Source organism: Eufriesea mexicana, unplaced genomic scaffold (assembly GCF_001483705.2).
Source record: "Eufriesea mexicana isolate 0111107269 unplaced genomic scaffold, ASM148370v2 scaffold2566, whole genome shotgun sequence".
NCBI lineage: Eukaryota > Metazoa > Arthropoda > Insecta > Hymenoptera > Apidae > Eufriesea > Eufriesea mexicana.
In genome coordinates, this window is record NW_016910631.1 from 67,879 (window position 1) to 86,210 (window position 18,332).

The 18,332-nt window shown below is 31.4% G+C and overlaps 1 protein-coding gene across 1 annotated transcript; it reads left to right on the forward strand.

Annotated features, from left to right (window-relative positions):
* Positions 1-8,748: 8,748 nt before the first annotated feature.
* LOC108550228 (sex peptide receptor) lies at positions 8,749-17,360 on the forward strand. Its single transcript, XM_017903925.1, has 5 exons — positions 8,749-9,051; positions 9,893-10,139; positions 12,085-12,087; positions 13,353-13,739; positions 17,155-17,360. The coding sequence occupies exons 1-5, from the start codon at positions 8,881-8,883 to the stop codon at positions 17,358-17,360; spliced, it is 1,014 nt and encodes a 337-aa protein (XP_017759414.1). The 5' UTR covers positions 8,749-8,880.
* The last annotated feature ends 972 nt before the right edge of the window (positions 17,361-18,332 follow it).

Consider the following 18,332-nt stretch of genomic DNA (forward strand, 5'->3'; position numbering starts at 1 on the left):
AAACATATATAATACATATAAATATATAATAAATATGTAATAGTATATAAATTTAAAATTAATAAAAGAATGATGGTCTCTCCGCAATATTGGAATTAAAATATCCTCTCAATTAATAATTTTTTAGCATTAGTGGATTAATACTTTCCTATACGGAATATATAAACAGTATCGACTAATGTATTAAAAAATATATGAATTCATCAAAAAAAAAAAGAAATGAAAATTGATGTTCACAGGTCCTTTACGCATCCACCCATAGAAAAATGAATAATCACGCAATATTCTCACTTTGAAATCATTCGATCGCTATCTGAAATACTTTTGCGGATAATAATAGTGACGTAAATCAAGATGATATCAAACGAAGCATCCTGCATACACACGTTATAATTATAAAAACATTTATAATCTCGGTATGGTATTTCATCGAGCCAAGATTAAAAAAAAGACGTTAGCTACATGATGACCTAATAATTAACTCTCTACGCCAGGAACATCTTGTCTCTTCCCACTGGAGAAGTAAATAATTATCGAGTGTCCACAACTTCAAACTCAGATACCTATATACAGTCGTTCACAAAAGTATTCCAGAGCTTACCCCGAACATTTAACGAATGAAATACGCGCGTTGGTCTCCTTTTTCAATATTGCAACAATTTTCACCTGAAGTAGAAGACAGGTGTCGAGAACACGTAATTAAATTTAGAAAACAATTTGAGAAATATGGAGAAAATTCTGGGACAATAAATTGTGAACATGCCTCCCACGAAAGTGACAAAAATATTCGTATATACAAATTATTATAATTGTATAAAATTATTAAAATTATAAATTGTTATAATATATTGCCGTATACACAAATCACTTGCGTAGATATTCGTATTAATCCCTTGCACTGAGATTTAATTATGGAAAAGTGTGCATTAAAGAAGTATTTAATTTTAGCTAACTAGTATAACTTATTTCATTAGCGATGAAATTAGATAAAAATTTTAGAAATTATTCGAATTTTGTACACATTGAAATATAATTATGGTCGCGTGATTAGTATAGCGTATAATCATGAGATTTGAAACGAAGAATTCGTGTCGAGTTAGACTCGTCATTGTACTGCAAAGGATTAATACGAAGCACTCTCTCCGCCATTGATCTATTAACTAGGAGTGGCGAATTAATTCGTCACATAGACTATCGATATTTTAATAATATTTAAAATATTATTATGATAATTAAATATTTTTATAATAATCCGATTTTTATTTTTTGTTTTCTAACGATTCGTTACATTTACATAAAATACACGCTGTTTTATATTTTCATTTATTCAAATTAAAATCGACCCAACTGAAATTAATACATTTTCAAGAATTTTTAACCTGACTGTAAGAAGCTCTGGCTAATAAGTTACCCAGTTAAAACTAGAATTATCTACCTGCAAAGGGTACCCAAATATAGTTTACATAGATAATAATAACATAAATGGCGCAACGAAAATAAATAAGTATATATAATTACGTTCATATCTGAATAAAAATCAAAATTGATTTTGCTAAAAGGAACTGCGCATTGTCGGCAACTGCAAAAATAAAAATTCTGAAACAAGCCCCTTTAATTCCTTTGGTAATTACAGTGTTAATAGGTTAATTGCAGTACTCGTGCTCTTCCTTTCTACGCGTTTCAATACTTTTCTTAATCTCCACGAACCACATATACCGATGATTATAAAAATGGCCCAAGTCATACCTTAATCGTCCAAATTATTCAAGATTTCACACTTCGCACACCTCAAGTATTAAAAGATCCGAATTTCAACAAAATTCTAAACTCGACTTAACAATTCAATTTTCCACCACTTTCTCAAAAATAATTTTATCGTTTCGCGATGTAAATTGACGCAACGCAAAATAAGAAGCGAAACGGTTTCCTCTGAATTTTCGACTTAAAAGGAGACTGCAAGGTTTTCGGGTCACCGATTTAGTTCAAATTTTGCAGTATGGTAAATTTGGTTCTGATGGTGAAGGTATATGACTACAAGGACCACTGCTATTTTTAACCCCCAGATACGTAGCGGCCATACCATACGACAAGAATTGAGATACGATGTGCGCCATTTTTGTGAAAACAAGCGCCCTCTGTGTCAGGAAACTAAACTACGCAGAGCACCTATAGACGCCCTCCATGTCACAAACGCAAAATTTCTAAACGCCCATAGACGCCTTCCGTATCACAAACGCAAAATTTCTAAACGCCCATAGACGCCATCCGTATCACAAACGCAAAATTTCTAAACGCCCATAGACGCCTTCCATGTCACAAACGCAAAATTTGTAAACGCCCATAGACGCCTTCCGTGTCACAAACGCAAAATTTCTAAGCGCCCATAGACGCCTTCCGTATCACAAACGTAAAATTTCTAGGCGCCCATAGACGTCTTCCATGTCACAAACGCAAAATTTCTAAGCCTCCATAGGCGCCCTCCGTGTCACAAACGCAAAATTTCTAAGCGCCTATAGGCATTCTCCGTATCACAAACGCAAAATTTCTAAGCGCCCATAGACGCCTTCCGTGTCACAAACGTAAAATTTCTAAGCGCCCATAGACGCCTTCCGTGTCACAAACGTAAAATTTCTAAGCGCCCATAGACGTCTTCCATGTCACAAACGCAAAATTTGTAAACGCCCATAGACGCCTTCCATGTCACAAACGCAAAATTTGTAAACGCCCGTAGACGCCTTCCGTATCACAAACGTAAAATTTCTAGGCGCCCATAGACGCCTTGCATGTCACAAACGCAAAATTTCTAAGCCCCCATAGGCGCCCTCCGTGTCACAAACGCAAAATTTCTAAGCGCCTATAGGCATACACAAACGCAAAATTTCTAAACGCCCATAGGCGCCCTCCGTGTCACAAACGCAAAATTTCTAAGCCCCCATAGGCGCCCTCCGTGTCACAAACGCAAAATTTCTAAGCCCCCATAGGCGCCCTCCGTGTCACAAACGCAAAATTTCTAAGCGCCTGTAGGCATTCTCCGTGTCACAAACGTAAAATTTCTAAGCGCCCATAGACGCCTTCCGTATCACAAACGTAAAATTTCTAAGCGCCCATAGACGCCTTCCATGTCACAAACGCAAAATTTGTAAACGCCCATAGACGCCTTCCATGTCACAAACGCAAAATTTCTAAACACCCATAGACGCCTTCCATGTCACAAACGCAAAATTTGTAAACGCCCGTAGACGCCTTCCGTATCACAAACGTAAAATTTCTAGGCGCCCATAGACGCCTTGCATGTCACAAACGCAAAATTTCTAAGCCCCCATAGGCGCCCTCCGTGTCACAAACGCAAAATTTCTAAGCGCCTATAGGCATGCTCCGTGTTACAAACGCAAAATTTCTAAGCGCCCATAGGCGCCCACAGTAGTCAAAGGGTTAAGACATTTGCAATTGAAGATTTATTCTAGGTTTAATTAAATTCTGTTTAGAAAGATCACCATGTAATGGTTTAGGTACGTCTAATACATCTACATTCAATGATATATTAACCCTTTACACTAGCAAAGCTACTCTCGGTCACCAATTAATCAAATTCTAGAGATCATTATTAATTAATATCTCGAATTTAAAATTGTGTAACGACTCGTGGAATATCGAGATAAAATAATTCTATATCTTACAATTAATTTGCACTTCTTATTTACCGTTTTGAAAATATCGTCGACTTTATGGCAGGAAATCTTCGAATTACTATGTTTCTGTAACGAAAATATCGCCGAGTGCAAAGGATTAATCATTCGTGAATTTTTCGTCGAATTTTTTCATAATTTTCTCTGCCAAGACTTGGGATATATCGAGCGCGTTTCGTTTATTAAATATTTGGAATTCAACGTTTCCCAATACTTTCACGATAGACTGTATGTGCACACTGAGAACTTCTGCGATCAGGTAAAGAAACGGACACAAGCGATATCGACAGCCCGAGTACAGTATACGGAACGTTTAAACTTCAGAAGGATCAGTAGAATTCATTGAAATCTAATAAAATTCGGGATTTATGGATCGTCCGTTCGATTGTAGCTCGTTACGGAAAATGTGAAATCATCCTCGCCCTGAATAGACTGTTTTCCATGCTGCAGTATAAAAGGTGATCACGTAATTGATGGATCCGTCAATAGAGAACGCGATAGGAAAAGGAAATGAATATACGCTTGGGATTTGATGATGCGTGAATTTTGCCTTATTTTATAAATTAATGCAAACTGTCATTTACAGTACGCGACAAAATAATAACACACTCTGTACATTTCGGTGTTTCTTCAAATTAATGCTATGTACGCGTGTACCACACGTGTATTGGTATTGTACCACCGCGTGTATTGGTATAATATGTCCGGTTTTCAATAATACAGAGGAATATTAACTACAGTTCACGTTTCTTCTTACAAATTTGCCTCGTTTACGTGAAAAATGATCGCGAGAAAATGATAGCACAGGTATCAAAAATCAGATCAACGAGATTTTATTTCGCGAAAATGAAAGGCTTCTCACACGTTTTCATGCACTGAATCCGAATCTGTCAGCAAAAACTACTTACCACCTTAAGTTTATGAAATAAATAAATAAATAATATCGATGTTTGCTATTTCTACGAAAATGTTCCAAGGATAGTAATTTTTTCCCAATATCTTTATATCTTTCGCTGATTTTATACAGGACGTTTGGAAATAGAGTTTACGATTTTAAACGTTTACAGTACTCGTAAACATAAAAAAGAAGCAAAAAGTGTCCTGTGAACATGGATCCTACGATCAATCTTCTTAGCGTAAAATTAACTTTTGTTATTTCCCGATATTCGATGTCGCAAGTGAATTTCTTCGCAATACACTGAATATAAATAGAGGTATTACTTCAAAAGTAGATTAACTCACAGCTGTTCTTACAAATTTTCCTCATTTACGTGAAAAATTGTCACGACAAAATGGTCATTGAAATTTTATGTTTTGAAAATGGACAGACTTCTTCTTAAATATTTTTACGCGCTGAATTTGAAGATGGTAGTACAAGCTGCTCACCATCTGAGGTTGAGGTTAGGTCAAGATATTCTAAAGATGGTAACTTTTTCCAATGTCTTTATCAACTGCTTCGAATAATATTAATGAAGCAGGACAGTTTAAAATTTTGAAACAATCGATTCTTTTTTTGTCTTTGATAGTAATTTGAAGTTTTAAAAATAATACGCGAAAGGTTCCAGTCTTTGAGACAAATTATGTTTGGATGTGCGGGGTGCAAAATCGATTCGCGATTTTGCGTGTCGCAACGCATTGGAACATGTATAATACCTTTACGTGACACTCTATCAGTATGGAGAAGATTCTGAAGGTCGTAATTTCAGAAAAATTGAGACCCGACATTCAAAATCAAATGGCAGCTATTTATAGTCGATCTATCGAATTTTTACGAAAAAATTCACGTTTTTTGTTAATAATTTTTGAAAATGTTAACATTTTGAGAAAAACCGAACGTCAATGCCCGATAAATATTATAATAAAGATTTATGAAAAATTTGATAATAATTGGTAGATTAGATCTCGAGATATCATGCACACCGTTTTCAGAAATATAATTTGGAGTAAAACTCGTTTTTTGATAACACTATTTGGCGTTTAGCTCCAAAAGGTTCATTTAGCGCTATTAGAGGCGTGAAGATTGCTGTTTATATTGCTGCTAATATTTTCATTGAAGGCTTTTCTAGTGTCTTATTAATTACAAACACTATGAATATTAGCATAGAAGCAATAGCTGCTGGACTATGCTATACGCTCGACGAAGATAGGATTAAAACATCTAATAGACGATCGTTTAAAAAGTCTAAGGAGAACTCGAATCATCCGTAAATCCAGTCTATCAACCGTGCAATAAACTAAAGTCGGCACGAGGCAGAAATGACTGATTAGTGAGAAATTAAGGACACATGTGAAAAATTACGTTTCGAAACTTTAAACGAGTTTTTCTCCGAACTATGTTTCTGAAAACGGTGTGCACGATATCTCGAGATCTAATCTACCAATTATTATAATATTTGTCAGGCATTGACGTTCGATTTTTCTTAAATTGTTAACATTTTCAAAAGTTATTAACAAAAAACGTAAATTTTTTTCGTAAACATTAGACAGTTCGACTATAAATAGTTGCCATTTTGTTAATTTTCACAAAAAAATTGAGATGTTCCAACGTCAATGTGTAGAGAATATGTTATAGTTTCAAGTCCATTTTGATCTTTTTCTGTCACTAATCTCATTTCACTGGAATTCTGTACACCGAGAGGCCATTTTGAAAAATATTACTTCAGAATGATAACATCGCAAAGCTAAATAAGTCACAGTAGCTTATATTAATCAAGTGTTTACTTTTTTCTGGCGTTTCTTTAAAATATAACTAATTTTTGAGCAAACTGTCTTGCTCACTTAACCTCAAAATCAAATTTCATTTATAATTGGACTATTTTTTTTTTGTCGAGATAGACTGCTTTAAAATTACTCGAGGAACACTGAAAATCGTAGAGTTTATCACTTTGTGGCATACTTATTAGCTTTCTAAAGGGCGTCCCAAAATTGACGTAAGAAGTAAATTTGATAGAAAACAAAGAAATCTTCATTATTTTTAAAATATTGCTCGACATATTGCTGGTAAAATTTCATCCAAATTAAAGTTTCGAATCAGAATCTTCCGGTTAGGTCAACTCTCTTGTAATACAGTGCATCAATATCTTTTTCAAGAACTGTATATATCGGATGTTTCAAAATTCACGTAAGAAATAATTTTGATAAAAAATGCAGGTTTTTAAGTAAAAATTGTAAATATTGCTCAACAATGAAGACGCGTTGTTCTTTCATGTAGAGCGCCATTTTCAATAACCCTGAACTGTCAACTGTCACGCTATCTTTTTTTTCGTTGACAACACATCACCGTACAAATGGCGCAAAATTCAAATCTTGCGTGAATTTTGGGACACTCTTAACATAACCTAAACTATCGGTTAAAATTATCTATCAATATTAATATTGACACTGATATTATCTTACTCTCAGTGTATTATAATTAAACAGATGATTTATCAACCTACTCCTCGCTTTTAAACACCGCCGTTGAATTATTGTCGGTTTTCTTATTAGTATGAAACCGAAGAAAAATATACCACAAGGTTTGACAGTCAGCGGTAATTTTATCGCTAAATATCGATTGTCAAAAATTAATTTTATCCCGCATATTTCATTCTACGTGGCTACTAAAGTATGAAATTTATCCGGAATCTGTTTGCCTGGAATTTCGTAATTAAATGGAGAATTAAAAACAAGCAGGCGTCTGGATACTACTGAGCGGTAGAGTAAACGAACGTGTATTAAGATACGAGGGTAGATGCAGGAGTAAAAGGAGGAATTATTAAGCAGACGAATCAAGCGATAAATAGAAGCGTAAGGGTAAGAAGGAGAGGAAGAGAAAAAGAGGAGGACGGAGAGAGTGGGATGAGATAGATAGAGAAAGAGAGTGGAAAATGATCTGCGTCTGCGTTAGAATTTCGGGGCGGCTGCAACAAGGATAGTATCGCGACGACATTGGCTTGGCCGACGTCGCACCGCACCGACGTTTCTTTGCCATGACGTTGTTTGTTTCTTCGATTCTTCGCTTGTTGCATCTCGTAGTGTGATCTCTAAGTTTAAAAACGCTTCTAATCGTTGAAATAGCCGTGGGGTAAAAGAAGTAATACGAATGAATTTAAGTTAATCGTAGTGTTTCGGTTCTCCGTGCTTCCGATTTCGTTTCGATATTAAAAATATAATGCAACTGGCAGAGCCGCCTAACCTCTCGGCTTTGACGAGTCAAACGTGCGCGCTAGAACGATAGTACGAAGGGAAAGAATTTTTACGGTGTATCTTTTTCAAACACACGATCGGGATCGCGAATCGCGCTTGGAAAGGAGAAATGGAAATGTAAATGAAACCTTACCTTTCTTTGGCTCGATCGGGAGTAGTACGTAGCCAGATAATGTTGTTCGATTTATATGGGAAAATTGAAAGGAAACGTTCGTGATGTAATCAACGAACTCAAGAGATCTCGACTTCTGATCCGACGCACATCGTTAAGGATAAAGGACCATTTCCTGAGACTGTAAAGGATAGAGTAACAAGCTTTAAAGAAATACTTTTCAACACGCAGACGAAGTCCGACGAACTTGTCTTTGAAGATCAAACGTGAGAGTGCAAAAGATTTTTAGTATATAACTCGTTATGCTGTTTCGTGAATCGTCGGCTCGAAGAATAACAAACGAGACAAACGATATTTAACAATATCGCAAAAATACCGAAAAATTTCAAAAAGGGAAAAGATTCCCGTTTTAATAATCGAACAGGATTAATAAAACATTTTCTTTTTTCATTTTTTCGATTAACAACGATAACGATACACGGTACGTATCTATAGAAGAAAAATTCTAGAATCGATCGAAATATTTAAAGAACCTTTTTATCTCGGACAACCGAGCTGCCCTGAAGAATTATATCCTTGCACGAAACTATTCGGGTATCGAAGATTGACGAAGATTGTCGAAGATTATCGAACACGCTTCATCGGAATAATCGCTCTTAAACAGCTCGATAGACAAAGAACGGTGAGTTCGATATTGATAGAAGGGAATGAGGTAAAGCAAGAGCGAGTGCATCCGAAACAATCATGGATTTGAACGCCTCATCGAGCTATTACGTTTGCGATTTATCGTCGTTTGCCTCGTATTACTCGAAATTGCATGGCTGGATTTCACTTTTCGTTTGTATTTTCGGTTCGATCGCGAATGTTTTGAACATTCTCGTCCTGACTCGACGAGAAATGCGATCACCGACCAATATAATCTTAACGGGATTGGCCGTGGCAGATTTACTTGTAATGATCGATTACATTCCCACCGCGTTTCACCTATATCTCTATCAACGATCGAGGAGGGACACGCTCACCTACGGTTGGACAGTTTTCGTGCTCTTCCATTCGAACTTCGCTCAGGTAACCGATGATTTTTATTCTCGCACGTTTCGTTAAGAAATTGCTTTTGTTTCGGAAATTTTTTTATGAAACAAGATGTGTAGGAAAAAGTTTCAAACGTTTAAACTACCTTTGTTATCGGTTCTAGTATAGGGAGTTAGAAAGTTGGAAAGAAAAATCGTAATATGTAATTCTAACCTCACTTTCGTCGATCGACTCGAGCGTCCGTGATAATTTAATCTCGTGGAATTAAAATTCGTCTTATGGGGCGCGTGTTAAATGATAAAAATTGTTGTCGTGCTACTGACCTATAAAATCGTTTGGTATTTACGGTTCGATGCATTCTTCCTGGACCGTCATTTCCTTGCTTTGTTTGATGAGGATCGACCTACATGTTTGGAAACCAATCAATCCAATATATCGGGTCTATCTTCTTCTTTAATTAAAGACCGAATTGCAGTTCAGTAAGAAGTGCATCCAACTTCGCTTCTGTATGTACGAATTCCAATTTCTTTGAACGCTGACTCAAAATACTCGGTCGATATTTCCCAACAAAAACAGTGGGAACTGTATGTTAACTGCTGGCAAAATTCTACAGCGTTTCAATGGTATTGAGATCAGACGAAAATACATGGAAACACAGAAGTTTGCTCGGTATTGTTTTTCCGTCGTTTTTCTTTCTTTGTTTTTTTTTTTCTTTCGTTTTTTTTTTACGATCGACATAATTTATTAGGATATTTTATCAAGGTAGAAGAGAAACGAGAAAAACAAGCATACCAATTACGTTTGAAAATTATCGGTTAACGATATAGGGAGCAACAATGAAGTGAAATTTACGGAACTCCAATTGAAATATCCACAGGTTTGTCATACTATTTCGATTTGTTTAACTTTGATACTGGCCGTGTGGAGATACGTGGCTGTGGCAAGGCCGCAACAAAACAGAGCGTGGTGCAGTTACAGACGAACTATTTTTGCGATTTCGATCGCCTATATTTTCTGTCCTGTGCTTTGTATACCTCTATTTATTAAAACGAAAGTAAGGGAGCAAGTGGAAATTCTAGATTCCGATGGGGAGAGCGTGAAGGCTTGGAATAAAAGTTTCATCGGTGAGTAATACCTTTTGTATCTTATTTTTCAAGTTTTTTTTACCATTTATCGGCACTTTGCTAACCGATTATCGTTATCCGATGTCGTTTCGTCGTCGTTTAACGGTAGCCGATTCTGGTTGTCGAGTGCCATTCGAACACCGTAATTATATTAAAAATGAATTATAATAAAATTATAATATGATATTATAATATAATATTTTATATAAATTATAATAAAAATGCTTTAATATTATGCAGGCGTGTAATTAGCATGTCGTGTAATTAGCATGGCCTACATCTTTTATACGATTAACTATATTAATAAATGACGAAGTAAAAATTCCATGATGCTGATTTTCGTAAGAATTCATCTTTTAAAATAGTAACGATGCATGGAGGAAATGAAGTTACACTTTCTTTTTAACAAAATTATACGTTCCTACTATATAAATCACTTTCTTACACTCTAAAGATATTCAGGTACACCACAATATTTTTATATTTTTATTTTTATACTATATTTATATGATCTAAAATTTTTTACAAATTTTTAATTTTTTTTTTTGTCGTATTTACGATTCTAAATTTTACTTTTTTACGTTTTTCGATAAGAACGAGCTCAGTCATATTGCTTATTTTTTCTCTCTTTAAATATCATGTTTCTTTTATGTAAATCACTCCTTTGAGTATTCCAAAGTATTTTATCTCTAAAGGTAATAAGATACATTAGTATATCTTCATACCATTTTTCTTTTGTTTTTTCAGACTCTTCTTGCCATATTTAAAATATTAAATCTTGTTTTTTTGCCTTTTTAGATAAGGACAAATAAGTGCAGTTGTCTATCTCTTTTTAAACAAAATTATGTTTTTCTGTTCAAGTCACTGGTTTGAACATTCCAGAATATTTAAAGTCCAAAGATATTAAGGTACATACAAATATTTTTATATTACACATCTGTTTTAGTCTTTTAGCTACAAACAAAGACAATTATACTATTCTTTATTCTTCAGTGGCATCATGTCTATATATTCCTCCATGCGACGATATTAACCAATTTTGAAATATTTTGTAAGCAAAATATCCAAAAAATTAATAATATAATATATATGTATATGTACATATTTTTCTCTTTCAAATTTCTTACCGACTTATATTACGTTTGATCAGAAAATGTGTATCGTTCTACTGCTGCAACACAAACATATTTTATGTCGTTTTATTACGAGTGTCATAATAGTAGCATCAAATTTATCTTCTTTTATGTTCATATAAATTTAACCTAATTAGTTCTTACAAATCTTTTACGAAAATTGAATGTGATATTATAATAATGATTTGAAAACTAGTAAATTTTAATATTTCACAAATTATGAATATTTTGTATATTTCTGCCTAACACCTTTGTACGTGGAACATTTAACAATACAATTAAAAGAAGATAGTAAATTACAATCTGTGAATATCATTAACCGTATAAAAAATATAGCAATTATACAACTTGTCTTATAAAAATTAAAAATATTAATGGTAATTCGTTATTAGAAGTTTTATAAAGTTTACGAATTATTTTTCTTATTAAAACTTAATAATAACCTGTTTTTACTTGTGTGATAGAAAAATATCAAGTAACTAATTATCCAAGATGTCTTTTATGAAACTTTATTACCCCATTTTATAAGATATACTTTTAAAATATTTTCACATTTTTTACTTTAACAATGATAAAGTATGAAAAAGTACCCTTGACCTAAGTATTAATAAAATTTGACTTAAAAATGAAGAATTCATAGAAATAAAAATGTATAAAAGGATATCGGTATTAATATATTATGAATTGAGTGTGAATACATATTATAGACAAATAATTATAAATGAAATACGAGATCTATTTAAAGGTGATTTAATTAATACTACGTACCTCTAGAAAAGGAGAGGGATATTATCCCTTCTTCTTAAGTATAGTTGGTAGTGACAGTAAATATATTACTTAAAAAACCCCGGAGTGTCTTAAAATATCAAGAAGAGTTTCACCACTATTGCCAATTTTCGTGGAATTAATGTGTTATATATTATATGAGACACTTTGTATGTCGAATATGATAATTAACATAACGATGGAAAATCTACTTTGTGTCTAACGACATACTAATAACCGCAGGTTTCCAAGCTTTTAATGATATTTTGATAATAAAAGCAAATTACAAAATAAAAGAGTGAGGTTTTTTAAAAATTCTAATTTACCAACTTGTGAATTATCGATACATCTCCTTGCTCTTGTGAAAATAGTAAACGCGGAAAATAATTGCCTGTTTGAATGAAAATTCTAACTTATACAATAAGACTAACAACCAATAAGTAATCAGATCAATATTTTAATATTAATAAACTCTATTTCTTTTAGATTAAATTCTTTCCTTTCTTGCATAAAATTAAAATTCATTTTAATCGAACAATTGTTTTCCTAATTAATACGCGGGAAATAATTACACGTTTGAATAGAATTTTTAACCTGTAAAATAAAATTGGTAATTAGTAAATATAAAGGTTAATATTTTGACATAAATAAACTCTATTTTTTCCTGATTAATTCCATTCTTTCTTCTTTCCTTTCATACGAAGTCAAAATTTATTCTGATTTTGAATTTGTTTCTGTTTAGTACACGAAAAATAATTATATATTACGAAAATAGCCTAAGTGAAAAATCCAAAAGAAATAATTTCGTCTCTTATTTTGGGTTGCATTAATTTACATTACAATAAAATAAAACTATTTTTCACAAAATAGTAAAAAATTGAATTGTTAAATCGAGGTTGAAACTTTGTCGTAATTAATTCCTCCAATGTATAACATATTTAAAGCGCGAAAATTTGAATACTTCGAGAGAAACATATACAATTTGGGCCGTTTGCATAATTATCGGTACATTTAAATAAAACGTTCGACTTACAGATTAAGAGTTATGTAGTATTTTATTTCGTATTTTTTATTTTAATATTCGAAATATTTAGTAATAAAATATTTGTAAAATATTGTTATTAAAAATATACGTATAAGAAAATAGATATTAAGAAAACTGTATTTCATTCTAATTTCTTTTTCACTCTCTTCTGTATGAAGATAAAATTAATTTTTATCGCTAAATCTTTTTCGACTAATTTATTATTATTGCTAATTAATTTATTACCGTTTATCTTGTTCAATTACTGAAAATTTGTTAAAATTTTATTAGGTAACACGACGAATACGACCCTTTACGTCGTTCAAACAGAAGTGGCGAATGATCATGACATCTTGAAGAACCTAAATTTTTGGATCTATAGTGTCGTAATAAAACTTTTCCCTTGTGCTATCCTAACGATCGTCAGTTTAAAACTTCTACAAGTTCTGCTGGAGGCAAAGCAAAGGAGGCAGAAGTTGATCAATGTTCATGATCAAAATGTTGAGAAGAAAGATTGTTGTCGAAGAATGGACAAAGAACGACAAACTGACAGGACTACGAAAATGTTGCTCACAGTGCTGCTGCTTTTTCTAGTGACAGAGTTACCACAGGGAATCCTGGGACTTCTCAGTGTGCTCCTTGGCCAGGGATTCTTTCGGACTTGTTATTTAATGTTGGGTCTGTATACCAGAACTTATAATTCATATTTTTATTCATATAGCTTTCAAACGAAAGTTTTAACCCGTTAAGAGTTTCATAGTTTCATCTTGTGTTATAGTATTTCAAGTTCATGATAATTTAATCGAAAATACTGATGGAAGCTATATATTCAAATTCATCTCAACGTTTCTCAGAACTTTGGTAACACTCGAAGATAATTTTGTAGTGGAAATACAAAATTTTGTAGTATTTGTTGGTACAAGAGGCTGAGTTTGCTATGAGAATAAGATTGTCATTATTTAATTATTAACCCTTTGCACTCGACGATTTTTTGATTAAAGAAGAGTAGGAGTTGGAAGATTTTCTGCTATAAAGTTGACGATATTTTTTTGAGCAGTAAATAAGAAATAGTATAATAATCGTCACGTAGAATTATTTCATTTCGGTACCTCGCACATCGTTACATTATCTTAAATTTGACATATTAATTAATATCCATCTTCGAAATTTTATCAAATGGCGACTGAAGGGTGCCTCTCGAGTGCAAAGGGTTAAAGCAATGTAGTGTTATACGTTGAATTATACATCAGAGGAAATGTAATTCCGAGTTTACAAAAGTAATAATCGTTTATCTTCAAACGCTGTGCAAGTATCATATAGTTGGACAGAAGCATTGATTTCACTTTCTACGAACTAGATAATGCAAAACCTTGAAATCTATTCGCACTCTGTTTCTATCTACGTTCATTATGGCTCTGTTGATTCTTAATGAACAATGCTTTATATTTTACTTTAAGATCCAGAAGTCAACATTTACAAGTCAATACATAGTACATATAGCATATGACATTACATAAGAAACTCCAAAGATTGAAATTAGATTCAAATTAGGTTCAAGTTAGATTCAATTTAGATTTAACTCTAAGATATAAAAGAATGAAAGTTTATATAGAAAGATTGTATTGTATAATCTTAATTTACATTTCAGTGATTTTTTAAAATTTAATTAATTAACCCTTACCCTTTTAATCTTTGAAATTTAATTACTTAATTTATTTATATTATTCAGTTGGAGAATGAATTGTGATTAATTTTTAAAATTTATTAAATTTATTTCACGTATTTTGGTTTATAAATTAGTTATTATTATTATGCAAATTATTAATCTTTCCATTTATAGTGACTTAGAAATTACTAATTACAGTTATAAAAGAAATTATAAGTCTTCTGAAATTTTACCACTAAATTTTAATTTACTTTTTCAGACTTTTTTTAAAATTTAATTAATTAAATCTTTCTTCTTTTAACCGTTAAGACTCAATTATTATAAATATTAAAAAATTGCTAGATCATTCTTCTAATTATGCAATAATTGTAAAAATATTCCACACGTTTTGATTAAAAAATTTAATTAGAAATTATTTTCAATTATGCTCCCAATCTAAATCAGAATAATACAGCTAGCTGCGTAAAGAATTTAAGACTGTTGTATAAATTGCGGTCTTTAAAAATAATTATTATGAATGTTTACAAAAAATTGATGATACATTGTAAATAATACTTTATCGAAACTATTTGAATACGTGTTAATAGAATTAATTAAAATAAAAGTGTAAAAATTCATTCGTTTGTAAACACCATACATTACGTGAAATAGCAATTAGGTAAATAAAGCGTAAAATTACGACCGAACCAATAATTGTTTTGCATTTAAATTAAGGATATATGACCCTTTATCTAGAATGTTTAATATGTTCGATTACACACGTATTATGCTACTATCGTTTGTATGTATATTGCGATATTCTGGACAACATTATTACATAATCCGTAACTGCTGTTCCAGCTAAGAAAATTTGATCTGGACATAAACTTATCGAATGTCGATGTTCCTACAATAACCTTCGTTTTCGATACAATCGATAGAGAACCTTAACGTTGAACTGTTCCCATTATTTGTAAATATATTTTACCTTACTTCGGAATACAATTACTTTTACTTTTTCTCTTTTATTCCTTCAGTAATCTGATATGAAAATGAGTCAACTTTTGTTACCTTTAAGCTACATTATTTATTATATTTTTTTATATTTATATTTATATATGTTTACATTATGTATACACATTCATGTATGTATATGTCATGATATTTATATTATATTAGCAATAATATACATATATTGTATAATATAATATTGTATAATATGTTGTATATTATAATATATTGTATAATATATATTGTATAATAATTCTATAATATACAATGATATTATTGCAAAATATTTATTGATATAATATAATTATTATAATTTGAACGAGTAACTAAAGTTTATATTAAACGATAAAGTAATGATCGTAGTAAAAATTGATTTATTTATTATTTAGGTTTTTTAGCGTACAAAAAGAAGAGGTTGGTGGACATTGGTTGTATAGGAACATCATTGTATAAATACGTTCAGAAGTGCTTTTATGCAGGATGAAATAAAAATATCGATAGTGGAAATAATATTCATTTTATGAAAAATACTATAAACATTTTAAAAATTATTCCAAATCAAACTTTTGCTTGCATAAATGCATAAAAATTGAAATACGAAAATTGTCTGATCCAAATACAAATTTTAATTTATCGTATTAAAAACGAATTTAATATACATTGCGTTCTTGTTAGGAAAATAATACAAAATTTACCCCTATTTACAAAAGCAAATTAAAATTAATTTTACTTAATTAACTGAATTGAAAAGTAATATTTGTCACTTTTATCAAATTTGTAACTTTTATTAATAATTGCTTAATATTCTTTCAATATTTTTGATTTTATAATAATTCAATTTTCATTCAGTATTATTATATTTAATTAAGAAGTATAAAAAAGTAGTTTATTCAGGGAGTTCGAATTTTTTACGTGGGAAATGATTTTTTGCTTCCATAAAAGAGAGTTATCGTCACTTTGACACAAAAGCAGTATAGACTATTGTACGAGTACCAACAGTACGGAGCAGTTAGGAAAAATTTAAAAGGCGATGAATAGTCGTTAAATAATCCTCAACATGTATGAAAGAGAATGAATGAGAAAGAAAAGCGATACATTTGAAAAGCTTTACCGAAGGACGGGTTTAGTATTACCGTCAGCTAAATTATCGATAATATCGTTGATAATATCATTTACAATATTTGTGATATTAATTAAAAATATTTGTCCTTACATTTGATAATTATGTCTTTATTTTAATATTTTATACTACGAAATATTATTTGTTATCATTCTAAATTAAGTCTTTTTATAACTGATATACATGAAAAATATAAATTCTTAATATTTTTAATTAGTTTTGAAAATATTAAGAAATTATATTTTTCATTGTAATATAATCGAATTTACTAATAGTATAATTATAATGAATACTAAGAAGTATTTTTTAATTTACAGGTGACGTTATTGATACGCTTACTCTTGTTAATTCAGCCATCAACTTCATACTGTACTGCACAATGAGTAGACAGTTTAGAAAAACGTTTAACGAACTTTTCTGCAAAAGCTGGAAAATTCCCAAGACTACTGGAAAACAAATTTGTATAGAGAATAATGGAAACACTGGCACAAGTCATACAGTGACGCAAGTAACACATGTATAGTTAAAGAGGAAACGGTGGACTTCTGTCCCAGCGATATTTTCCTCTGCCAAACGTACATCTGTCGATTGTGATTTTCAAAGAAGTAAAATAACTAAATAATAAAATTAGTGTTTACTTGTTCGTTCATGTCTAGCCGACATGAGACTATAAATACAGACTAATGCCATGTAATAGTTTATTTTTACATATATTAACGATACAATTTATTATTGCTAATGCACTTTATACTTATTCTTCTTACAACAAAATGTTGTACGTAAGCGTTGACTTTATCCTACTAGCAGATCTTATCCTATAAGTTCCGCTAAAGCTTTGTCCGTCACGCTAACAGATGGAGCTAAAGGCGGTTTCCTTGTAATAATTTGGTCATGAATGAATTTTTCATGAATTTAGGAGTCAAAAATAAGAGTAGACGTGCATTGATGTTGTAACAGAGAAAATAAGAAAATAACCGTATATCCAGTATTTCTAAATTCATAAAAATTGTCTTGTTTATTATAATTACTTCGAAATCTTACTAAAAGAATGTTACTGTGATTTTAACGAAGATAGCTTCGTCCTTAAAAAATTAAAAGATATATAAATACGAATTTAACATTAGAGGTATACCTTATTTATTACAGTTAAATTAACTCTATATACCTTATTCGTGAATTGTAATGTAAATGTTTGTTACCGTTAATAATATATCGATAATAATATAATGTGATCACATCAATAATGTTCCTTAGCTTTAAACAAATGTACAAATTGTAAATACTAATATTTTTACGTATATGTATATACATATGTATACAACAACATCTGTAATTTATAGCAACGAGTATAGCAATATGAATACACGCGATATAAAATACAGATTATACATATCGCATTGTAACCAACTCATCGTATAATTTTAGTTTTTAAAACACGTCTTTATTTTTCAGTTTTCTTCGTACTGTTGAATGGATGGAATTAACAATTCAAATA

What these genes read in the sequence shown, in the direction of transcription:
- LOC108550228 (XM_017903925.1), top strand. Translation starts at nt 8,881, where the DNA reads ATGCGATCACCGACCAATATAATCTTAACGGGATTGGCCGTGGCAGAT. An exon ending in TCCATTCGAACTTCGCTCAG is followed by an intron (nt 9,052 to 9,892) that starts GTAACCGATGAT and finishes AAATATCCACAG; the next exon opens with GTTTGTCATACTATTTCGAT. An exon ending in GACTTGTTATTTAATGTTGG is followed by an intron (nt 13,740 to 17,154) that starts GTCTGTATACCA and finishes TTTAATTTACAG; the next exon opens with GTGACGTTATTGATACGCTT.